The sequence below is a fragment of the Bubalus kerabau genome, chromosome 13 (assembly GCF_029407905.1).
Source record: "Bubalus kerabau isolate K-KA32 ecotype Philippines breed swamp buffalo chromosome 13, PCC_UOA_SB_1v2, whole genome shotgun sequence".
Taxonomy (NCBI): domain Eukaryota; kingdom Metazoa; phylum Chordata; class Mammalia; order Artiodactyla; family Bovidae; genus Bubalus; species Bubalus kerabau.
The window spans coordinates 20,558,123-20,585,496 of NC_073636.1; the positions used below are offsets into that span (position 1 = coordinate 20,558,123).

The 27,374-nt window shown below is 36.2% G+C and overlaps 1 protein-coding gene across 8 annotated transcripts in view; it reads right to left on the reverse strand.

The window, feature by feature from the left end:
• The window catches only part of CCDC7 (coiled-coil domain containing 7), a 262,345-nt gene that overhangs the window by 210,794 nt on the left and 24,177 nt on the right, over window positions 1–27,374 (reverse strand). For all 8 annotated transcript variants that reach the window (XM_055543752.1, XM_055543753.1, XM_055543756.1 and 5 more), the window contains exons 11-16: window positions 24,592–24,622; window positions 24,108–24,197; window positions 16,526–16,611; window positions 10,340–10,394; window positions 6,369–6,434; window positions 3,061–3,282 (exon numbers count right to left, since the gene is read on the reverse strand). In XM_055543752.1, the coding sequence (XP_055399727.1) occupies window positions 3,061–3,282; window positions 6,369–6,434; window positions 10,340–10,394; window positions 16,526–16,611; window positions 24,108–24,197; window positions 24,592–24,622 (550 nt within the window). The remainder of the gene's footprint in view (window positions 1–3,060; window positions 3,283–6,368; window positions 6,435–10,339; window positions 10,395–16,525; window positions 16,612–24,107; window positions 24,198–24,591; window positions 24,623–27,374) is intronic.

Below are 27,374 nucleotides of genomic sequence, written 5' to 3' on the forward strand. Positions count from 1 at the left end.
AAAATTACAAATATCCCTGATAAACAAAGATGCAAAAATAACAAAATATTAGCAAATTGATTCTAATAATCTATTAAAAGGATCATACAACATGAGCAAGAGGAATTTCTACCAGGGGTGCATAAATGAGTCATAATCTAGAAATTAGTCAATGAGGTATACCACATTAACAAAATGAATAATTTGGAAGATCATCTCAGTAACTGTAAAAAAACTGAAAGCATTTCACAAAATCCAACATTTATGATAAAAGCTCTCAATTAAGTGGGTATAGAGGGAAAGAAAATACTCAACATAAAACTGGCCATGTATGATAAACCCATAGATAACATCACACTCAAAAGTGAAAAGCTGAAAGCAATTCCTCTACGATCAAAAATAAGAAAAGTATGCCCATTCTTGCTGCTTTTATCCAACATATTAATGGAATTCCTAGACAGAGCAATTTGGCAAAAAACAAACAAAAGGTGTCTACATTGGAAAAGAGGAAATAAATCTGTCACCATATTCAGATGACATGATAGAGAAAACCCTAAAGACTAACCCAAAACTGTTAGAATAAATAAAGTTGCAGGATATACAACTGATGAATAGCAATCTATTGTATTTTTACATACTAAAAATGAACTATCTAAAAGAGAAGTCAAGAAAGCAATCCCATTTGCAATTGCATCAAAAAGAATAAAATACCTAGGAATAAATTTAACCAAGGAGGTGAAAGACTTATACACCAAAAACTATATGATACTGATGGAATAAGACAGAAATAAGTGGAAAGATAGTCTATGCTCATGGATTGGAAGAATTAATACTGTTAAAATGTCCATACTATACAAAACAATCTATAGAATCCATGAAATCTATCAAAATTCCAATGACATTTTTCACAGAAATAAAATAAATAATTCTCAAATATGTATGGGACCACAAAAGATGCTGAATAGTCAGAGGAATCTTGAAAAAGAATAACAAAGCTGGAGGCACCATGTGCCCAATTTCATATTATAGTTATCATATTCTATGGCAATCAAATCAGTATGAGATGTGGGGAGGAAAACAGACATATGGATTAATGGAACCGAATAGAGAACCCAGAGGTAAACACACATACACATGGTCAATCAATTTATGATGAAGGAGCCTCAAATATACAAAAGAGAAAAGACAATCTCTTCAATAAATGGTGTTGGGAACCTGGAAAATCACATGCAAAGTATGAAACTGGACCATTTTCTTACACCATATACAAAAATTAATTTTAAATGAATTAAACACTTGAATGTAAGACATGAAACTATAAAACTTCTAAAAGAAACATAGACAACAAGCTTAACATAGGTCTTACTGAATTTGGGTGTCTGACATCAACAACAAAAATAAAGTGGAATTACATCAAACTAAAAAGCTTCTGCACATCAAAGGAAACCTTCAACATAATGAAATGGCACCCTACTAAATGGGAGAAAACATCTAAAAATCACTTATCTAAAAAAGGGTTAATATCCCAAAATACATAAAGAACTCATACAACTCAATTGCAACACAAACAAAAAAACTGAATCAATCTGAGTTAAAAATGAACAGCTGATCTGAATAGACATTCTATGAAAGAAAACATACAGGTGGCCAACAGATACATGAAACGATGCTCAACATCACTAATCATCAGAGAAATACAAATCAAAACCAAAATGAGATATTACTGCACACCTGTCAGAATTGTTATTAGCTAAAAAAACAAGAAATAACAAGTATTAGCAAGAATGCAGATAAAAGGGAACCCTTGCACACCGTTGATGAGAATGTAAATTGGTGAAGCCATTATGGAAAAAAGTATGGCAGTTCCTCAAAAAATCTACAACTAGACCTACTAGATGATCCAGGCAATATGCACTTTTAGATATTTTTCCAAAATAAATGACAACACTAACTAGAGAAGATATATGTATCCTATGTTCACTGCAGCATTATTTACATTAGTCAAGATGTGGAAACAGTCTGTATATCCATTGATGGGTGAATGGATAAAGAAAACATCACATATGTACATATATTCCCTGGTGTCTCAGACAGTAAAGAATCTGCATGCAATGCGGGAGACCTGGGTTCAACTCCTGGGTTGGAAAAATCCCCTTGAGAAGGGAATGGCAACTCACTCCAGTATTCTTGCCTGGAAAACTCCATGGACAGAGGAGCCTGGCAGGCTACAGTCCATGAGGTCGCAAAGAGTCAGACATGACTGTACAACTAACATTTACACACACACATACATATACATACAGTAGAATATTATTCAGACATGAAAAATAATGAAACTTTTCCATTTGTGACAACATGGATGGATGTTGAGAGCACTGTGCTAAGTCAAATAAGTCAGACAGGGAAAGACAAATACCATACAATCTCACTCATACGTGTAATCTAAAACAAAATGAAAACTGTGCTCATAGATACAGAGAACAGATTGGTAGTTGCCAGAGGCATGGATTTGCGGGTGGGCAAAACAGGTGACAGGAGTCAAAAGGTACAAACTTCTATTTTAAACAATTCCAAGTGGTGTAAAGTACAGCACAGTGACCACAGTTAATAATACTGCATTGCATAGTTGAAAGCTGCTACTACAGCAAATCTTAAAAGTTCTCGTCACAAGAAAAAAATTCTGTAATAATGTACAATGTTATTAACTAGATTTATTGTGGCGATTCAGTAACAGTATACACAAAATACTGACTCATTAATTTGTATACCTGAAAATGTCAATTGTATTTCAATAAAAATTTTTTAATATAAAACAATTTTATATCTGACAAGTCTACCGTATCAACTATCCTAAAAAAAATGCAAATATTTGGATTACTAAAAACCCACAAAAATCAATACACATTTAATTTAGATTTGAATTCAAGATGTTAATGAACTGATACATCCAAAAGGAACAATTCTAAGTAAAAAAAAAAAAAAGCATAGAAAAATTTAAAAAATAATATACAAATGAAGCTAATATAAAAGGGTAAATTTCTTACTGCACATATTACTGTTTCTATTTTGGTTATTTCTTACCTGTGGATATGTAATTTTATCATTTGTTTTTTGTCCACCTGAATCGCCCACTACTGCTTTTCTTGTTTCGTTTTCCAATAGTATATATTTTGAATCTTCACCTTTAACTTTTAATTTACCAGTACCCATTTCTGTGGTTGTCTTGGTCTTTGCCTCACTTTTAAGAAACTCCTTTTCTTGATTTAGGAAATAGGCAAGTTGCTGCTTAGCTCTTTCAGCTTCCTGTTTTTAAAAGAGTAACTGTCAAGTATCATTTCTGTGACATTTTCCTGCCAATATTATAATTTTCAGGACTCTTCATATATTCATGCCCATACTAATTCTCAATTTTATTTTTACAGAGTAAAAGAAAGCTAAATTAAACCATTGGTATAATACATAGTTTAACAGATTCATAATTAAAATTAAAAACTATGAAGAAATCTCTTCTACTTAAACAGCTATTTTTATACCCAAAAGGTTCTCCTGCCCAGTTTTTTAAGGTTCTAGTTATAATATAGGCACAATAAAAGTTAATAAAATGCATACATTATAGAAGGTGATAGAATGTACCCAAGATAATTAAGACCTATAATATCAAATAGCAAATGTGAAAAATAATTTATTTCTTCTAGAACTAAATCTTTCTTTAAAAGTCACTTTTAATAAATTTTAGTTTCATAAAATTAAGTTACGTGTATAAAATAACACATAAATCAAAAAAAGTTCACAATCTCCCTACAAACAGAAAATGTACTGTTGACATATATACTTTTAAATTATTTCTAAATATGCTAGTGCTGCTGCTGCTGCTAAGTCGCTGCTAAGTCGTGTCTGACTCTGTGCGACCCCACAGACAGCAGCCCACCAGGCTCCCCCGTCCCTGGGATTCTCCAGGCAAGAACACTGGAGTGGGTTGCCATTTCCTTCTCCAATGCATGAAAGTGAAAAGTGAAAGTGAAGTCACTCAGTCGTGTCCGACTCTTAGCGACCCCATGGATTGCAGCCCACCAGGCTCCTCTGTCCATATGCATATATAAATTTTAAATTTTTATCCAGATTGGATCATACTATGCACACACATATATGATCTTTTCATTAAATAATGTCACAGTAAGTTCTCATTGGAGAAGGCAACAACAACCCACTCCAGTTTTCTTGCCTGGAGAATCCCATGGGCAGAGGAGCCTGGCAGGCTACAGTCCATAGGGTTGCAAGAATCGGACATGACTTAGTGACTAAAGAGAAAGAGAGATATTCCCATGATGATAAATATACATCCAAATTAGAACAGCTAACAGTAATGAAGTCGCTCAGTCCTGTTTGACTCTGTGACCCCATGGACTGTACAGTCCATGGAATTCTCTAGGCCAGAATACTGGAGTGGGTAGCCTTTCCCTTCTCCAGGGTATCTTCCCAACCCAGGGATTGAACCCAGGTCTCCCGAACTGCAGGTGAATTCTTTACCAGCTGAGCTACCAGGGAAGCCCTAGGTAACAAGTAAATTTTAATAATATATCTTAACTAATTTAGCAAATTTCTTATCAATGGATATACTGGAAATTTTAAAACTTTTGCTATTAAAAATTTCCTATTCTACATACTTTTACAAACTTTGTACACCTTTTTATTATTTACAATAAATTTTAGAAGTGGAATGGTTCACTGTAAAGACTATGTCTTTCCTAGACTTTCTCTATATATTTTCTTCCAGAGAAGTATCAATCTATACTGACAATAGAAGTATATGAAAGACCTGCTCATCTCAACATAAATCCACAAATATTAAATATTTCTGTTCCTTCAATTAAAAAAAAACGTAGGTAAAATATATCTGTACTGCTGTTATTTTAATGTTTTTTATTTGGCTGTACTGAGTCTTAGTTGCAGCACACAGGATCTTCACTGCCCTGTGCAGGATCTTTGAAGCATGTGAGCTCTTAGCTGCAGCCTGCAGGATCTAGTTCCCTAACCAGGGATTGAACCCAGCACCCCTGCACTGGAAGCATGGAGGCTTAACCACTGAACCACCCTCTCTCTGTTATTTTTAAATTGCATTTACTTGGTAATTCGTAGAGCTGAATATATTTGTATGCATTTATTGGCAATGTGTGTTTTTCAATTGACGTGCCTATGTCCTTTGTCTATTGAGGAGGAAGACTATCCATATTTTTTGTAGATATGTAAAAGACTTTGATATGGAACACTTTATAAAGATCTTCCATTTATCTTTATATCTTACAAAATTTTAACCATAAAAGCTTTATTTTATATATATATAGCCAAATATGTTAACATATTCTTTTTTGGTATAATGCTTAGAAAGCCCTGCTTTAGCCAAGACATGTAATTGTTATTCAGTGTTTCTTCCAATTTATGGACTTCCCTGGTGGCACAGATGGTAAAGCATCTGTCTACAATGTGAGAGACCTGGGTTCGATCCCTGGGTTGGGAAGATTCCCTGGAGAAGGAAATGGCAACCCACTCCAGTACTCTTGCCTTGAAAATCCCATGGACGGAGGAGTCTGGTGCAGGCTACTATCCAGGGGGTCGCAAAGAGTCGGGCACAACTGAGCGACTTCACTTACTACATAGTTCACTTATTATGCCTAAATCTTAAATCAATTTGTAATTTGTTTCAGTACATTAAATCAACTAGAAATCATAAGTTTTTCATAGTAGTTTACTTTTGTGACTTTTATCCTTCTATAAAAAATTTATTTAATAAGCAAAACAATAAAATACAAAATTATTATATTCATTTGAATCTGTTTCTGGACTTTTCATTCAGTACCAAATCTAGAACCACACTGCTTTAGTAATATATTTTTATGTCTTATATTAATTTTTGATGAGCAAATTATTGTTCTTCTGTAAAATAACCAGGTTCTTATCTCAATATATCTTATAATTCTGCTAAGCTCAAAAAGACTCCATCTATATCTAGAAATAAATTGCTTTAAGTGTATACATCAGTTCTCTCTCTAGCTTACTATTTTGGAGAGAATGAATATCAAATTTTATCAATATATTTCTACTACATTAGTTGTGTCCGACTCTTTGCGACCCCATGGGCTGCAGCCTATCAGGCTCCTCTGTCCATGGGATTCTCCAGGCAAGAGTACTGGAGTGGGTTGCCATTTTCTTCTCCAAGAGATCTTCCTGACCCAGTGATTGAAGCCAGGTCTCCCAATGAAAATACTATAAGCTGGCAAAACAATATATAGTATAGATTCTTGCTTTACAAATTAAAAATTATTCATTTAAAAAGTTGTTTAAGGACATTTTCTTCAATTTTTCACAATATGAAGGAACATGACATCTTTTACCTGTAAAGCTTGTTTCAGCTGTTCCCGAAGAACTTTGTTCTCAATTTCCAGAGCATGTGCTACTTTCTAGGATGTAATATGGGGTGGGGGAGAATAGTATTCATTTTTTTTAACTAATTTATTGTCATAATTATTATCTTTCTAAAACCCATAGATAGTCAAGATGATGACTTGAGCACAAACATTTACTACACACTTCTTAGGCATAATGACAGATAACTTATAGCTCAGTTGGTGAAGAATCTGCCTGCAATGTAGGAGACCCTGGTTCAATTCCTGGGTTGGGAAGATCCCCTGGAGAAGGGCTAGGCTACCAACTCCAGTATTCTTGGGCTTCCTTGGTGTCTCAGCTGATACAAGAATCCACCTGCAATGTGGGAGACCTGGGCTCAAATTCCTGGCCCTGGGATGGGAAGATCTCCTGGTGAAGGGAATGGCTACCCACTCCAGTATTCTGGCCTGGAGAATTCCATAAACTGTTTAGTCCATGGGGTTGCACAGAGTTGGACAGTGACTTTCACTTTCACTTTCCTAAGAATATAGCAGAATCCAGAGCTTCAGCAACATGACATTCCCAACGTTCAAGACACAATTAAGAGTAATTCGAATTTGAGACTTACTCTTAAAAGAAAACCTACAGGGAAGGTGATTGAAGATGGGGGATAGCAAGAACCTCTTCCCATGGATCAACAAATATACACCTGCAAAGAGATCAACTCCCTGTGAAAAGAACCTTAGAACTAGTCAAACATGCTCCACAACAAACAATAAAAAGGACTACATCAAGACAGGTAGTAGAGGAAAAGAAACACTCTCACTAATAACCATACCCCCAGCATGATGGCACACAACAGAGAGGGATCTCACCAGACAGGCACTTTTGCCAGGGGAGCAAAGGGTTGGTGCCCACGTCAGGAACCTTGGCTCCTGGATCTACACCAGAGAGAGGAACCCCTGAAATGCCTGGCTTTGAAAAGCAATAGGGCTGACATCCAGTGGTCCCAAAGTGCTATAGAAAACTGAGACTCCCTCTTAAACAAGGGCTTGAAAGTGAAAGTGAAGTCGCTCAGTTGCGTCCGACTCTTTGCGACCCCATGGACTATAGCCCACCAGGTTCCTCTGTTCATGGGATTCTCCAGGCAAGAATACTGGAGTGGGTTGCCATTTCCTTCTCCAGGGGATCTTCCTGACCCAGGGATCAAACCCAGGTCTCCTGCATTGCAGGCAGATGCTTTAACCTCTGAGCCACCAGCTTACATGTGCTCAATTAAACTATGACAAAAGCAGCAAGAATATACAATGAGGAAAAAAGAGCCTCTTCAGTAACTGGTATTTGGAGTAGAGTGGAATTGGATTACCTTTTACATCATATACAAAAATAATCTCAAATGGATTAAAGGCTTAAATATAAGACCTGAAACCATAAAACATCTAGAAGAAAACACAGGCAGTTAGCTCTCTGAAATAGGTCTTAGCCACATTTTCTGTATATGTCTCGACAAAAGGAAACAAAAGTAAAAATAAATGGAACTACATCAAACTAAAAAGTTTTCATACAGTCAAAGTATCAGCAAAACAATACAGTTACCTAGTAAATGGGAGACAATATCTGCAAATAATATATCCAATAAGGGATAAATATCCAAAATATACAAAGAACTTGTATAAGTCAACATCAAAAGATCAAACCTAGAGGGGTGGGATGGGGAGGGAGATGGGAGGGAGGTTCAAAAGGGAGGTGATATATGTATATCTATGGCTGATTCATGTTGAGATTTGACAGAAAACAACAAAATTCTGTAAAGCAAGTATCCTTCAGTTAAAAAATAAATGAATTAAAAAAAAAAAAAAAACCTGGGCAGAGTACCTAAACAGACATTCTTCCAAAGGAGACAAACAGACAACCAATACATAAAAAGATACTCAATATCACTAATAATCTGGGAAATACAAACTAAAACCACAGTGAGATATTCCCTTTTCCCAGTCAGAATCATGAGTATCAAAAAGAAAAGAAATAACAAAGGGAAGGATATCAGGAAAAGGGAAAATTGGTACAGCCATTGTGGAAAGTAGAACAGAGATTCCTCAAAAAATTAAAAATAGAATGGCCATATGATCCAATAATTTCACTTCTAGGTACTTACCACCTCCCCCAAATTCAATAATATATTTACTTCTACCTTCACTGCAATCCCTGTTATTTTGTTAAAGCAGTCTGAAAGGATTAATACATGGCCCAAATGAACTAAAACACTAGTTTAAAGACTTAAAACATGATGGAATTATAATTTTTTAAATACACAAAATGCTGTTCTATATAAAATCGCAACAGATTTCTAAAATGGCCTCCAGGATCTCCATCCCTAAGGTTATACTCTGTATAGTCCACTCCTTTTGAATGTGGATACCACCTATGACTTGCTTTTAGCCAAGAGAATATTGCACAGTGATGAGATTCCACTTTCTTTATTAGACTACACTACATAGTTGACCTTTGAACAAGATGGGTTTGAACCACATGAGTCCACTTATACAAGGATATTTTTAAGTGAATATAGTACCTATATTTTCACTTTACAGATGTTTAACTAAATGTGGGAGAAGTTTATGTCTGGTTAGAGATCACAATATTTGGAATCAAAGAACTAGGGTTTAAGTCCTGATTCTATCCAAGTCATTTTACCTTTGTGCCTTTCAGCGAGTCATTTATCAATTCTTTTGTTTCTGAAGCAGAGACAGCAGTATGCAAATTTTCAACTGTGAGGGAGTGGGTGGTATCCCTAACTCTCATGTTGTTCAAGGATCTATTATATAGCTACAGTGAAAAGGTATCATTCATGATCATGTTATTCATGTTATATTACATAAGACTGTCTTAGCAAAAAAGAAAAAAGAGAGAGAAAGAGACTCCTAGCTGGCCTTTAAGAAGATGTAAGATGCTATTATGTAAACTGTTTGTGGAGAAGGCCACTGGCTAAGTGCCCCAGTCCAACAACTGCAAAGAGAACTTAAATTTGCCACTTCCACTTGAGCTTGGAAGAAGACCCCCAAGTGACCCCCCCCCCTGCAAAAAAAAAAGAGCCTAGCCAACACCATGATTGCAGTTTGGTGAGTCCTTGAGCACAGGATACAGCTAAGCCATGCTCAGACTCCTAAGCCATTCAAACCATGAAAACAATTTCATTATTTTAAGCTGCAAAATGTGAGGTAACTTGTTATGCAGGAATAGAAAACTAATACCATAAAGTTGTTCCTTTTATATTCAGTATCTCAAGAAGTATTCTCATTTTCTTCCCAAATTTATGCTATTTGATTCTTGAAACATGAAAGTATATACTTGTGGGACAGTTAAGTCCAGTCACTCACTGGAAGAGAGTAACCAAACGGGTGACATGATGCTCTGATGGTTAAGAAGTTTTAACTTTCAGCAAAAGAAAGTCTATCAAAGAGAAGATAAAATAAAGGGTTACTTGTATTCTTTTCAGAATACACATGGATCACATGAAAAAGAGTGAGCTATAATAACAATCTCTGAAATATTTTCCTATTTGCCTCTTGCATCTCACACCTTTCTGAGATAGATGGGACAGCTATTATTTTACCCATTTTAGTGATAAAAGACAAAGTTTAAGTAGGTTAAAGGGACTTGTCCAATGTCACTTAACTAGTAAATCTGTTCTGACTCATAATATGGTATTCTTTCCTCTATGACGTTGCCTATAATTGAGTGAATAACAGTAATTTTTATAACCTTGACAGTAAACATATCTGAATTCACCATTTGATTTTCTAAAACTTGCTGAAAAAAGTCAACCAATAGTAAAGAAGCATTGTAAGAAGAAATTTAGTACACATGCACACACACAAACACACATATACCTGTATTCACATACATATGTTGTCTATATAAACAGTTATCAGAGCATTATTAATCAAATTTAGATGCACAGGGAGAGATTCTGTGTTACCTGGACTTGAGGCATATTTTCTTTCACTTTAAGCTCTTTCCCTACAGACTTCTTCCTGAAAAAGAAATATTTTTAAATATATCATGATGTTTTATGATATCTGATGACTATGTTTTCTTGATGAGTACTTAAATCATTTTAAAGAAATGAAATATTGAGAGGTGCACTCAACATGATGGAGTAGGAACACCCTGAACCTAACCTCCTCCCAGAGGCACATCAATTAGAACTATTTACAGAGCAACTATTGATGAGAATGACATGAAGACCACCAGAGAAGATTTTCCACAAATAAAGATATAATGAAGTTAATTACTATAATGAGATGAATATGAAGGGCAAAGACTCAGTATAGTGAAGAAGTACACTCCTGAGTAGGTGACCCACAAATGGCAGCACAATCACAACTGCAGTGGTTCTCCCCCAAGGAATGAGGGGTCTGAGTTCCACATCAGGCTCCCTACCCCAGGGGTGCTATACTGAGAAGACAAATCCCAAGAATATCTGGCTGTGAAGGACAATAGGGCTTGCATATTGGAGAGCAAGAGGGCTGAATCTATGTAGGAAATACAGAGCCTACTCTTACAAGGAGCATGCAAATCTCCTCTTAGTCCCCCAGTACAGGGGCAGTAATTTAAAAGAAGCCATGGGGCTTCCTTGGTGGTCCAGTGGTTAAGAACCTGCTTTCCAATTCAGGGGACACAGGTTCAATCCCTGGTCAGGGCACTAAGATCCCATATGCCATGGGGCAACTAAGCCTGCATGCCACAACTACAGAGCCCAAGCACTACAACAAAGATCCCGCAAACTGCAACTAAGATCCAATGCAGTCAAAAATTAAATAAATAAATATTTTTAAAAAATAAGTAAAAGAAGCCAGGGTTTGACCCAGTTGCTGATCTTGGAGAGCCTCCTAGAGAAGCAGGAGGCAGCTGAGACTCCCTCTGGGGACACAGAGGCTGGTGGCAGCCATTTTTGTGAGCTCATTCCACCATGAGGACAAAGTGCTGGCAGAACCATTTTAGAGTCTTCCCTTTAGACTATTAGTAGTTAGTCTAATAGTCTAATTGCTTATCCACTCACCAGCCAACTGACACTAACCCAAGACATCCCTGAACCCAAGCCTGGGTACCCAGCCCTGTCCACCAGAAGGCCAGCAGCCACTACATGAGGCATGGTCTAGCACCCTACCTCAGGAAACAAAAAATTTCAAATAAACAATCTCACCTTACACCTAAAGGAATTAGAAAAAGAACAAAGTCCAAAAATTAGTAGAAGGAAAGAAAAAAGAGGTTGGAGCAGAAATAAATGAAATAAAGATTTCAAAGAAATTTTGAAGATCTATAAAACTAACAGCTGGTTTTGAAAAGTTAAACAAAATTGATAAAACTTTATCCCAACTAAAAGAAGAAAGAAAGAGGGGGCCCAAATAAATAGAAAATGAAAGAGAAGTTATAAAAAATTTAAAGAAGTTACAACACACACCACAGAAATACATAAGAGATTAGCACAATTATACACAATAAAATGGACAAGTTAGGAAAAAATGGACAAATTCCTAGAAACAATTTCCCAAGACTGAATCAGGAAAAAGAAAATATGAACATCACGATTACTAGAAATAAAATTGAATCAGTAATCAAAAAATTCCCAATGAAAGAAAATCCACAATAAGATCATTTCATAGGTTAGTTTTACCAAACATTTAAAAAATAATTAACACTTAGCCTTCCCAAACTATTCAAAAACTTAGAGAGAAAGGAACACTCTGAACTCATTCTATGAGGCCAGCAAAACCCTGATATTAAAACTAAACAAAGACACCACAAAAAAGGAAAGTTACAGATCAACATCACTGATAAATATAGATATAAAAATCAAAAAAATATTAGCAAACCAAATTCAACAATATACTAAAAGAATTATAGGACTTCCCTGGTGGCCCAGTAGTGACAGTCTGCCTGCCAATGCAGGTGACATGGATCTGATCCCTACTCCAGGAAGATCCCATATGCTGTGCAGCTACTAAGCCCATGCACCACAACTACTGAACGCATGCTTTAGTCCGTGTGCCACAAGAGAAGCCACTGCAATGAGAAGCCTGTGCACCACAACTGGAGAGTAGACACTGCTCACTGCAACTAGAGAAAGCCTGCATGCAGAAATGAAGACCCAGTGCAGCCACAGATAAATATTATATGATCATCTCAATAGATGAAGAAAAACTTTTGACTAAGTTCAAAATTCATTTACGAGAAAAACTCTAAACAAAGTAGATACAAAGGAAATATACCTCAACATAATAAATGTCCTATATGACAAACCCAAAGCCAACAACATACTCTATGAGAAAAAACTGAAAACATTTCCTCTAGCATCAAGAACAAGACAAGAATGCCCACCACTTTTATTCAGTATTTTCCAGCCATAGCAATCAGACAAAACAAAGCATAAAAGGAATCCAAATTGGAAAAGAAGAAATAAAACTGTCATTGTTTCCACATGACATTATATTTAGAAAATCCTAAATATGCTATCAAAAAAATTATTAGAAATAAGTGAACTCAGTAATGTTGAAGGATATAAAATAAAGATACAGAAATCTGATGTGTCTCATACACTAACAACAGACTATTAGAGAAATTAAGGTGAGTCCCTTCACTGTTCATTTGAAACTACAACCACATTGTTATTAATTATACTCCAATGCAATGGTACCCCACTCCAGTACTCTTGCCTGGAAAATCCCATGGACAGAGGAGGCTGGTAGGCTGCAGTCCATGGGGTCGCTAAGAGTCGGACACGACTGAGCGACTTCACTTTCATGCATTGGAGAAGGAAATGGCAACCCACTCCGGTGTTGTTGCCTGGAGAATCCCAGGGACAGGGGAGCCTGGTGGGCTGCCGTCTATGGGGTCACACAGCATAGCATAGCAATGCAAAATAAAAAGTTAAAAAAAGAGAGAAATTAAGAAAACAATCCTAGTCACAATTGCATCAAAAAAGAATAAAGTACTTAGGAATAAATCTCAAGGAGGTACAAGACCTGTACCTTGATGCCCATAAGAAAATGATAAAAGAATTAAAAATAACATAAGCAAGTGGAAAAATAGTTCATGTTCATCAATCAGAAGAATTAACACTGTTAAAATGACCATACCATTCACAGAAATCTATCTATATAAAAATACCAAAGGCATTTTTCACAGAACTAGAACAAATAATTCTAAAATTTCTATGGTAACACAAAAGACCCCAAATATCCAAAACAATCATGGAAAAAAAGAACAAAACTAGTGGTTATCATGTACCCAGATTCCAAGATTTGGTAATACAGTTTGAAATCAGAGCATAAAAACAGACACACAATTCAATGAAACAGAATAGAAAGCCCAAAAATAAATCCATATGTATGTGGTCAATGAATCTAAGACAATGAAGGCAAAAATGTACAATGGGAAAAAAAGCATCCTCTTCAATAAACAATGCTGGGAAAACTAAACAGTTACATGTAAAAGAATTATATTGGACTACATTCTCACACCACATACAAAAATAAACTCAAGGACTTAAATATAAGACCTAAAACCATAAAATTTCTAGAAGAAAACGTAAGTGGTACACTCTTTGACACTGATGTTAGCCATATTTTTGGCATACGTATCCCCAGGCAAGAGAAACAAGAAAAAGTAAACAAATGGAACTACATCAAATTAAAAAGCTTTGCACAGCAAAGGAAACTATCAACAGAATGAAAAGTCAAGCTACTATATGGGAGAAAATATTTCCAAATAATATATCTGATAAGGGTCAATATTCAAATACAAAAAACTTCCACAACTTAACATTTAAAAAAAACCCAAAACCTGATTTTAAAATGGCAGAGAATCTGAATAGATATTTTTTTAAGCAAGGCATCTAGACAGCTGACAAGGTACATGAAAAGATGCTCAACAGTACTAATCATCAGGGAAACGCAAATTAAAATCTCAATGATATATCTTTACACCTGTCAGAATGGCTATTATCAAAAAGACAACAAGTAAGTGCTGGCAAAAATGTAAAGAAAAGGGAATTCATGGCGCTTTGATGTTGGGAAAGTAAATTGGTGAAGTCACTATGAAAACCAGTACAAGAGTTCTCCAAAAAATTAAAAATAATACTACCACATGATCCAGCAAATCTACTTCAAGTATTTTTCCAAAGAAAACAAAAATAGTTTCCCCAAAATGCCCCACGTTTATTGTAGCATTGTTTACAATTGCCAAGTCATGAAAGCAAGTACTTAAGTACCCATCAACAGATGAATGGATAAAGATGTGGTGTATGTATGTGTGACATATACATACAAATACACACACACACACACATGTGTATGTGCTTAGTCGCTCAGTCGTGTCTTTGCAACCCCATGGATTGTAGCCTGCCAGGCTCCTCTGTCAATGGGGATTCTCCAAGCAAGAATACTGCAGTGGGCTGTCCAGGGGATCTTCCCAACCCAGGGATTGAACCCCCGTCTCCCGCACTACAGGCAGATTCTTTACCATCTGAGCCACCAGAGAAGCCCAATATATATATGTGTGTGTGTATACACATACATACATACACACACACATATATATATATGACAGAAAATAACTCAGCCATATAAAAGAATGAAATCCTGCCATCTGTGACAAAATGGATGGACCTAGAGGCTATTATGCTAAATGAAATAAGTCAGGTAAAGAAAAATACTGTATGATTTCACTTATACATGGAATCTGAAAAACAAAACAAATGAACAAACACAGCAAAACAAGCAAACATATAGATACAGAGAACAAACTGGTCATTACCAGAAGGCAGGAGGACAGAGGGATAATTAAAATAGGTAAGGAACATTAAGAAGTACAAACTTCTAGTTACAAAATTAGTAAAAGTCATGGAGATATAATGTACAGAATAGGGAATATAGTCATTAATATCATAATAACTGTCTGTGACAGGTATGATTATTTTGAAACACATTAACATATCAAATTACTATGCTGTATGATGGCGGTGGTAGTTTAGTTGCTAAGTCATGACTGACTTGCGATCCCATGGACTGAAGTCTGCCAGGCTCCTCTGTCCAGGGGATTCTCCAGGCAAGAATACTGAAGTGGGTTGCCATTTCCTTCTCCAACTATGCTGTATACCTGTAACTAATATATCTATTATAATTCATAAAAAAGAAATCAAATTTCATAAGGAATGCATATTTTCATCAACTATACTTCAATTTAAGAAAAGGAATTCCTATTTTTAAAAGCCATAAAATTCATAAAGCTTAACTGATAAATAACTGAATAACATTTGTCAAACTAACATCTCATTGGTATGATTAAAATATGCTAAGCTGAGATGGGAAAAGGATTTTCAAAGTACACTGGTCATTTTTTCTTCTCTGATTTTCTTTTCCTCTCTTAAGAAAAGGACATTTGTCTGTAAATTTCTTTTTAGACTTTGTGGAACTCTACAAAGATTGAATTAATAGTTTCCTTTTTAAACTATATATTTATATTAGGGTTTGATCAAGAAATTTCCAATGGCATAAATTATTTTATATTAATAAGGAAAATATTCTCTTAATAAGGCCACTTTAAAATAACTTACATTAAAATCAGATACTTTTCTTCATAAAATAAGACAACTAAGAAGTGCAGTAAAAAGGAACAGCACAGACTGGGGAGAGGGGTTAACATACAAATCACAAATCATGAGCTAACACATCAATGAATCATTGTAAATCCTTTCATCTCTAAAATTATTTGGGTTTAATTTTGTCTGCTGCTGCTGCTGCTGCTAAGTCGCTTCAGTCGTGTCTGACTCTGTGTGACCCCATAGATGGAAGCCCACCAGGCTCCCCCGTCCCTGGGATTCTCCAGGCAAGAACACTGGAGTGGGTTGCCATTTCCTTCTCCAATTAATTTTGTCTACCTATACCTGAATATCTTGTGATTCTCTCTAACCCATTTTTAGTTCTTTGTTCTTCCCTCCTCAGCTTTCTCCCACCCATATCCTGGTCTGCTTATAAAACTATACATTTGCTAATATTGTGTTTTTATAAACCTGTTAATAAATTGTTTATATGACTTTAAATTGTATAAAATGAAAATGTAAATTTATAAGTAAAAAATATTAACAAGTATCTTTTTGTCTTACGCTTCTGAATCTTCAGACTTTCCTTTGTCCTTTTTCTTCTCTGTTTTCATAACTTTCTTTGTTCGCTCACTTGTAGCCTTTGTTTTCTGTGTAGTTTTATATATGTCAGAAATAAATAGTTAGGAAAAAAATAAATCATAAGTAAATACATGATAATATACATTATTTAGACTTCCATTTTACTCTGAGAATCACTACACTGTGTTTCAAGGGAAATTATCGAATAAAAGCAAAACAAAAATAATGATATAGCCAGAATGTTTGTTACAGTGCTATACAGAATATCACTTGCCAAATAAGCTAATACATATGAAACAAATTCCTCTGACAAATTATAGTCAGTTCTTCTATAACATTGTATATGCCATCTTGAAAATCACCTCCCTGTGAAAAATCATATGATAAAAACGGCAGGATATATGGGGGGCAAGAGTCTAGGTTATGCAAAAACACTGTCGATGATACATGTAAAAAATTTAAACCTATTAGGAACATTAATTCAGTTTTACATAGTTAAATGATTAAGAAATAAGATACTATGAGAAACATAGCTCTTTATCCTGAAAAAGAAATCAAGTTTCTTTGTGGAAATGAGCATCAAACAGATTTCAAGTTGAGAGCTAGTAAGCAGTATTGGAAGGAGGGTTATCTGAAATTGGACAAAAATTTCTAACACCTGGATTGGTGTGGTACACAATATACCTGGTGAACTAAGGAAGCTTGCAGAAGCTATTTTCTACCTTCACCTAGTATTATTTCCAGATGAATTTGTGTGTAAGAAATTGTAAAATTCACATTATGCTCAAACTGTTCAGTCATGTTGGAACAAGTTTGCATTTCAAAACAAATATTATAGCAGAACTGAGATGTTTTAAACTATTTTTGAACTACTATGTAGTATCAGGTTATTTTATACAAGAAAGTATAAAAAATTTGACAATTAGATTACTAAAAATTTTAGACAAGCTTAATAATAGAGACCTATTATGATACTGAGTGGTTATTTCCTATTTCAGACCACAACTTCCAACAGATATCAAATTCATCATAGCAAAGTTCTCACAAGTTAAACACCAAGTGTAATAATTTCCATAAAACACAGAAAGTTAGTATAATAATACATTTTTAATGAAAATTGTTAAGGTTGCCAAATAGTTTTCAGGTTTAAATCTGAATTTTGGTATGTATTTCCTATTTAGAAAAATCTAATATATGGGCAATCAAAACACACTAAAATAATGAAAGGGATAAAAGAATAAAAAAATAATGAACATATCATCAGTGAGCTACGGGATAAATTCAAATGGATTAATATGCTTACAACTGGAGCTCATGATGGAGAAAAGGGGTGGGAAAAGAATATTTGAAGAAATAATGATCAATTATTTTCAAATTTGATGAAAACTATATATCTGCAAATCTACAACAGTATAAGGAAAACTAACCCCCAAGACACATATAATCAAATTACTTTAAAGCAGTAATAAAAAAAAATCTTAAAAGTGGACAGAGGAGAAAAGCAGACACAATAAGGAGAACACAGACTTCTTGCAAGAAATACTGCAAGCCTGAAAGAAAGGAGCAACATCTTTAAAGCACTGAAAAGCAGGGAAAAGGTAAACCGAGAATTCTTTATTCAGAAAAAATATCTTGCAAAATTGAAAGCAAAAAAATTTGTCCAGAAATCAAAGAGCAGCAACCTTGCACAACAAAATGACAAAGAATCCTTCAAAGAGAAGAAAAATGATACCAGATGGAAATAAGGAAATAAACAAAGAATACAATAAATGATAATTATTTGGGTAAATATAAACACTACTTTCCTGTTAATTAAATATCTTTAAAGGACAATATTATACAACAAAACTAATAACAGTGTGCTGTACGGTAATAAAATGTTTAAAAACAATAGCACAAAAACTGGAAAGGGACAAACGAAAGTATGTTTTAAGGTTCTTATACATAAAGTAATTTAATATCACTTGAATAGAGACTACAATAAGTTAAAAACAAGATTGTAAACTCTAAAGCAATCAATAAAGCAACCCACTGACCAGCAAATTAAAAAGTAATACAGACATTGCTACCTGAAAGCAGGGTGATGTTGCAACACAAAACTGTGGAAGTGGCTTTGAAACCAGGCACTGGGCAGAGGTTGGAGGAATTTTATGCAGTATAAAAAGAAATTCATAAAAAAGTAACATGACAAAAGAAAAAAATCCTTTAACCTGATACATTGTTTTGAGAGACAGAGAGAAACAGAAAGGCAGGCTGACTGATAACAAGAATAAAAAAAAAAAAAATTCCCCTTAAAATCAGGAATAAAAAATGCCCACTTTCAACATGTCTATTCAGTATTATTCTAGAGATCTTTGCCAGTATAAGAAAGAAAATTTGGGCTATCATTTATAGATATGTCGATTATGCAAGTAGAAAAATAAAAATCTACCCATTATGATAGTGTGACTAGGTTTGTAGATGCAAACTACAATACACAAAAATTTGATATATTTCCCTAGCAATAGCTTTAAAATATTTTAATATATCAACCCATGAACAGTATGAAAAGGCAAAATGATAGGATACTGAAAGAGAAACTCCCCAGGTCAGTAGGTGCCCAATATGCTACTGAAGATCAGTGGAGAAATAACTCCAAAAAGAATGAAGGGATGGAGCCAAAGCAAAAAGAATACCCAGCTGTGGATGTGACTGGTGATAGAAGCAAGGTCTAATGCTGTAAAGAGCAATATTGCATAAGAACCTGGAACGTCGGGTCCATGAATCAAGGCAAATTGGAAGTGTTCAAACAAGAGATGGCAAGAGTGAATGTCGACATTCTAGGAATCAGCGAACTGAAATGGACTGGAATGGGTGAATTTAACTCAGATGACCATTATATCTACTACTGCGGGCAGGAATCCCTCAGAAGAAATGGAGTAGCCATCATGGTCAACAAGAGAGTCCGAAATGCACTACTTGGATGCAATCTCAAAAACGACAGAATGATCTCTGTTCGTTTCCAAGGCAAATCATTCAATATCACAGTAATCCAAGTCTATGCCCCAACCACTAATGCGGAAGAAGCTGAAGTTGAATGGTTCTATGAAGACCTACAAGACCTTTTAGAACTACCACCCAAAAAAGATGTCCTTTTCATTACAGGGGACTGGAATGCAAAAGTAGGAAGTCAAGAAACACCTGGAGTAACAGGCAAATTTGGCCTTGGAATACACAATGAAGCAGGGCAAAGACTAATCGAGTTTTGCCAAGAAAATGCACTGGTCATAACAAACACCCTTTTCCAGCAACACAAGAGAAGACTCTATACATGGACATCACCAGATGGTCAACACCGAAATCAGATTGATTATATTCTTTGCAGCCAAAGATGGAGAAGCTCTATACAGTCAGCAAAAACAAGACCAGGAGCTGACTGTGGCTCAGATCATGAACTCCTTATTGCCAAATTCAGACTTAAATTGAAGAAAGTAGGGAAAGCTACTAGATCATTCAGGTATGACCTAAATCAAATCCCTCATGATTATACAGTGGAAGTGAGAAATAGATTTAAGGGCCTAGATCTGATAGATAGAGTGCCTGATGAACTATGGAATGAGGTTCGTGACATTGTACAGGAGACAGGGATCAAGACCATCCCCATGGAAAAGAAATGCAAAAAAGCAAAATGGCTGTCTGGGGAGGCCTTACAAATAGCTGTGAAAAGAAGATAAGTGAAAAGCAAAGGAGAAAAGGAAAGATATAAACATCTGAATGCAGAGTTCCAAAGAATAGCAAGAAGAGATAAGAAAGCCTTCCTCAGAGATCAATGCAAAGAAATAGAGGAAAACAACAAATGGGAAAGACTAGAGATCTCTTCAAGAAAATCAGAGATACCAAAGGAACATTTCATGCAAAGATGGGCTCGATAAAGGACAGAAATGGTATGGACCTAACAGAAGCAGAAGATATTAAGAAGAGATAGCTCAATACACAGAAGAACTGTACAAAAAAGATCTTCACGACCCAGATAATCACGATAGTGTGATCAGTGACCTAGAGCCAGACATCCTGGAATGTGAAGTCAAGTGGGCCTTAGAAAGCATCACTATGAACAAAGCTAGTGCAAGTGATGGAATTCCAGTTGAGCTATTCCAAATCCTGAAAGATGATGCTGTGAAAGTGCTGCAATCAATATGCCAGCAAATTTGGAAAACTCAGCAGTGGCCACAGGACTGGAAGAGGTCAGTTTTCATTCCAATGCCAAAGAAAGGCAATGTCAAGGAGTGCTCAAACTACCGCACAATTGCACTCATCTCACACGCTAGTAAAGTAATGCTCAAAATTCTCCAAGCCGGGCTTTAGCAGTATGTGAACCGTGAACTTCCTGATGTTCAAGCTGGTTTTAGAAAAGGCAGAGGAACCAGAGATCAAAATGCCAACATCTGCTGGATCATGGAAAAAGCAAGAGAGTTCCAGAAAAAATCTATTTCTGCTTTATTGACTATGCCAAAGCCTTTGACTGTGTGGATCACAATAAACTGTGGGAAATTCTTAAAGAGATGGGAATACCAGACCACCTGACCTGCCTTTTGAGAAATTTGTATGCAGGTCAGGAAGCAACAGTTAGAACTGGACATGGAACAACAGACTGGTTCCAAATAGGAAAAGGAGTACGTCAAAGCTGTATATTGTCACCCTGCTTATTTAACTTCTATGCAGAGTACATCATGAGAAACGCTGGACTGGAAGAAACACAAGCTGGAATCAAGATTGCCGGGAGAAATATCAATAACCTCAGATATGCAGATAACACCACCCTTATGGCAGGAAGTGAAGAGGAACTAAAAAGCCTCTTGATGAAAGTGAAAGTGGAGAGTGAAAAAGTTGGCTTAAAGCTCAACATTCAGAAAACGAAGATCATGGTGTCCAGTACCATCAGTTCATGGGAAATAGATGGGGAAACAGTGGACACAGTGTCAGACTTTATTTTTGGGGGCTCCAAAATCACTGCAGATGGTGATTGCAGCCATGTAATTAAAAGACGCTTACTCCTTGGAAGGAAAGTTATGACTGACCTAGATAGCATATTCAAAAGCAGAGACATTACTTTGCCAACAAAGGTCCATCTAGTCAAGGCTATGGTTTTTCCTGTGGTCATGTATGGATGTGAGAGTTGGACTGTGAAGAAAGCTGAGCACCGAAGAATTGATGCTTTTGAACTGTGGTATTGGAGAAGACTCTTGAGAGTCCCTTGGACTGCAAGGAGAGCCAAACAGTCCATTCTGAAGAGGATCAGCCCTGGGTTTTCTTTGGAAGGAATGATGCTAAAGCTGAAACTCCAGTACGTTGGCAACCTGATGCGAAGAGTTGACTCATTGGAAAAGACTCTGATGCTGGGAGGGATTGGGGGCAGGAGGAGAAGGGGATGACAGAGGATGAGATGGCTGGATGGCATCACTGACTCGATGGATGTGAGTCTCAGTGAACTCCGGGAGTTGGTGATGGACAGGGAGGCCTGGTGTGCTGTGATTCATGGGGTCGCAAAGAGTTGGACACGACTGAGTGATTGAACTGAACAGAACATTAAAATAACAAAAACAGGTAAGACCTTTAAGAAGAAAATCATAATATTCATTGTAAGCGTTATGAAACATTTCAAAGTTGAGACATTTAATATTTGTTAATGAAAAGATGTATATTGATAGCCTATATATCTCTCATGTGATGTATAACTTCATTGCAAGTGTAGAATTTGACAAGTTAATTCTAAAATTTACAAGAAAGTGCAAAGGTCAAAAATAAATAAATTCTTATAAATAACAAGGTGGATTCACTTGCCCTACAAAATATCAGGACTTACTCTAAATATATAATCATTAAAGGTCTCAAGTATTGGTATAGGTATAAACAAGGCCAACAGAAAAGAATAGAAAGAGCAGAAACAGATCTTTTTATGCAGTGATATTCTCTAGCAACATCATACCAAAACATACATATCTAGGAGATTCTATTTAGGAAGCTATAGGAGAAAGCCAGGTGATAGTAGGAAAGGAATAAATAAGGAGTCAGCAGACTGTTGTTGTTCAGTCGCTCAGTGGTGTCTGACTCTTTGCTACCCCATGGACTGCAGCATGCCAGGCTTCCTTGTCCTTCACTCTCTACCAGAGCTTGCTCAAACTCATGTCCAATGAGTTCATTATGCCATACAACCATCTCGTCCTCTGTCAAGGCTGTATATTGTCACCCTGCTTATTTAACTTCTATGCAGAGTACATCATGAGAAACACTGGGCTGGATGAAGCACAAACTGGAATCAAGATTGCGGGAGAAATATCAATAACCTCAGGTATGTAGATGACACCACCCTTATGGCAGAAAGCGAAGAAAAACTAAAGAGTCTCTTGATGAAAGTGAAAGAGGAGAGTGAAAAAGTTGGCTTAAAGCTCAACATTCATAAAACTACGATTATGGCATCTGGTCCCATCACTTCATGGCAAACAGATGGGGAAACAGTGGAAACAGTGACAGACTTTGTTTTGGGGCTCCAAAATCATTGCAGATGGTGACTACAGCCATGAAATTAAGATACTTGCTTCTTGGAAGAAAAGCTATGACCAACCTAGAAAGCATATTAAAAAGCAGAGACATTACTTTGTCAACAAAGGTCCATCTAGTCAAAGCCATGGTTTTTCCAGTGGTCATGTATGGATGTGAGAGTTGGACTGTGAAGAAAGCTGAGCACCGAAGAATTGATGCTTTTGAACTGTGGTGTTGGAGAAGACTCTTGAGAGTCCCTTGGACTGCAAGGAGATCCAACCAGTCCATCCTAAAGGAGATCAGTCCTGACTTAATTGGAAGGACTGATGCTGAAGCTGAAACTCCAACACCTTGTCCACCTGATACGAAGAACCAACTCATTGGAAAAAACCCTGATGCTGGGCAAGATTGAAGGCGGGAAGAGAAGAGGATGACAGAGGATGAGAGGGTTGGATGGCATCACCGATGCAATGGACATGAGTTTGAGTAGGTTCTGGGAGTTGATGATGGACAGGGAGGCCTGGCGTGCTGCAGTCCATTGGGTTGCAAAGAGTCAGACATGACTGAGCAACTGAACTGACTGGTGGTAATTTAGAACACAGCATTCTTTTTTTTTTTCAAAGCACTGCTGCTGCTGCTAAGTCGCTTCAGTTGTGTCTGACTCTTTGCAACCCCTGGACTGCAGCCCACCAGGCTCCTCCGTCCATGGGATTTTCCAGGCAAGAGTGCTGGAGTGGGGTGTCATTGCCTTCTCCTTTCAAAACACAGCTGCTGCCAATAGGGCTTCTCAAGTGGTGCTAGTAAGAAAGAATCTGTCTTCCAATGCAGAAGACATAAGAGATCCAGGTTGAATCCCTGGGTAGAGAAGAGCCCCTCGAGTAGGGAATAGCAACCAGATCCAGTATTTTTGCTAGGAAAATTTCATACAGAGGAGCCTAGAAGGCTACAGTTCATGGAGCTGCAAAGAGTCAGACATAACTGAGCACAGGCTACCAATTATTAGTACTGGTATGTATGCCATTTTCAGACACTAAAATTAACTAACCTCTGTACTTTTCAACTTTTGTAGTTCATTTTCCAGCATTAATTTCTCCTCTGATAATACTTGGAGATCACTTTGAATCTGTGTATATTTCTAGAAACAAGTATTATAACTTCATTAATAATGAAAAGCAAACATATCAATATGGAGAGGTTATTCGGGTACTTAATTATTAAAGTAAAAAAGTCTTTTTTAACTCATAGAAATCATGAACCACTGGTATTAATCTGCATAGTGAAGTTATAACAGGTGCTGAAAGAGGCAAAGGTACTATGACTGACAATGGAAGTTCAGAGACTGTGGGATATTATAGTTCAGTATTTCAAAAGTCAAGTGTTTCTGAGCGATTTAATAAAGTCTACTAAAATCAAAAGAATAGACAAAAATTTCCAGCTCTCATATGCATAAAAATCTCTTGAATAAACTAAGCATCTATCAGCAACATCAAGGACAAAGTGCAAATTCAAACTGAGAGCACTATACTTACAGCCTCTAACATCAGTTGCTCATTCATAGCTCTGAAAAACAAACCAAAAATATAATTTTAAATTTTTATTTATGTAATATCATGTATTTTCTATGTAAAAAATTAATATAATAAGGTTAGAGTATACTTTGACTAGCATTCCAAAATTTCAGTGTTCTTCCTAGAGATACTGTTTGATTGCTGTGTATCTTTCCAAAACTTGTTCCATGGATTTATATGACACTTTACATACCTATTCTATACTTTTTCTTAATGAGCTGGATGTTTGTTTTGTTTCCTTTTTCACATAAATGACATCACTGGATATGTTGTTCTCAGCATTTTTTTCACTTAACACAACTTCTGAGATCTATTTATATAGGGAAACAGATTCCTCTCACTCCCTTTAAATACAACTTATTCCATATCAAGAGTTGGCAAACTTTTTCTGTAAAGAGCCAGATAGTGAGTCTTTTACACTTTACAAACCAGTTGGTCTTGTCACTACCAGCCAGCTCTGTAGTGGATATGGCTGTGTTCTAACAAAACTTTATAAACAAAGACAAGCTTCAGGCTAGATTTGACTCATGGACTGCAGCTTGCTGACAACTGTTCCATAGTACAGATAAACTATTTTTTGGACTAATGAGCTTTTTATTAATTATAATCAAAAAATTTTTAAGTTTTATTATGATTAACATACGATAAAATTAACTCACTTTATATAACTCCTTTTAATATATTCACTGAATAACAATTGTTGTTTAGTTACTAAGTTGTATCAAACTCTTTTCCGACCCCATGGACTGTAGCCAACCAGGCACCTCTGTCCCTGGGATTCTCCAGGCAAGAATACTGGAGTAGGTTGCCATTTCCTTCTCCAGGAGATCTTCCTGACCCAGGGATCGAACCTGTGTCTCCTGCATTGCAGGTGGATTCTTTACTGCTGAGCCACCAGGAAAGCCCAACAGTAACTATTACCACTATCAATTTTAGCACATTTTAATTACTCCAGAAAGAAATGTGGTAGCCATTAGCACTCACTCACCATTTCTCCCAGCACTACCTCTGTCCTGGCAGTCACAAGTCTATTTTCTGTCACTATATATTTCATATAAAAAGAATTACAAAATATGTGGTCTTTTGAGACTGTTTTCTTATACCTAGCATGTTTGTAACACGTATTAATATTGTGTTCCTTTTATTGTCAAATAACATTCCATTGTATGGATATAATCACTTTATTAATTCATTTATCAGTTTATGGGCATTTGGGTTGTTTCCACTTTTTGGCCACTATGAATAATGCTACTATAAACATACTTGTACAAGTTTTTGTGTGGACAAATATTTTCATTTCTATTAGGTATAAATATAGAAACAGAATTTCTTAGTCATATGTCAACTGTATATTTAACATTTTGAGCAACTAGCAACTATTCCATAGCAGATGTACCACCTAAATTCCCACCACCAATGTATGAGGGTCCCAATTTCTCTATATCCTTGCCAATACTGGTTACTGTCAATTGTTTTCATTGGTATTATACCCATCACAGTGCTAGTGGATATGAAGACGTATATGACTATAGTTTTGATTCCCTAGTAACTAATGATGTTCAGTATCTTTTCCTGTGCTTATTGACCCTTTGTAATATATTGTGTGGCAAAATACTTATTTGGATTATTTGCCCATTGTCAAATATGATTATCTTTATGATAGAGGTTAAGAGTTCTTGTGTATATTCTGGGTCTAAGTTCCATATCAGATACATGATTTATGAACAGTTTTCACATTCTATGAATTGTCTTCTCATGTTCTTAATGGTATTATTTGCAGCACAAGTTTTTATTTTTTTTATTTTTTATTTTTAAACTTTACAAAATTGTATTAGTTTTGCCAAATATCAAAATGAATCCACCACAGGTATACATGTGTTCCCTATCCTGAACCCTCCTCCCTCCTCCCTCCCCATACCATCCCTCTGGGTCGTCCCAGAGCACCAGCCCCAAGCATCCAGTAACATGCATCGAACCTGGACTGGCAACTCATTTCATACATGATATTTTACATGTTTCAATGCCATTCTCCCAAATCTTCCCACCCTCTCCCTCTCCCACAGAGTCCATAAGACTGTTCTATACATCAGTGTCTCTTTTGCTGTCTCGTACACAGGGTTATTGTTACCATCTTTCTAAATTCCACATATATGCGTTAGTATACTGTATTGGTGTTTTTCTTTCTGGCTTATTTCACTCTGTATAATAGGCTCCAGTTTCATCCACCTCATTAGAACTGATTCAAATGTATTCTTTTTAATGGCTGAGTAATACTCCATTGTGTATATGTACCACAGCTTTCTTATCCATTCATCTGATGATGGACATCTAGGTTGCTTCCATGTCCTGGCTATTATAAACAGTGCTGCGATGAACATTGGGGTACACGTGTCTCTTTCCCTTCTGGTTTCTTCAGTGTGTATGCCCAGCAGTGGGATTGCTGGGTCATAAGGCAGTTCTATTTCCAGTTTTTTAAGGAATCTCCACACTGTTCTCCATAGTGGCTGTACTAGTTTGCATTCCCACCAACAGTGTAAGAGGGTTCCCTTTTCTCCACACCCTCTCCAGCATTTATTGCTTGTAGACTTTTGGATTGCAGCCATTCTGACTGGTGTGAAATGGTACCTCATAGTGGTTTTGATTTGCATTTCTCTGATAATGAGTGATGTTGAGCATCTTTTCATGTGTTTGTTAGCCATCTGTATGTCTTCTTTGGAGAAATGTCTATTTAGTTCTTTGGCCCA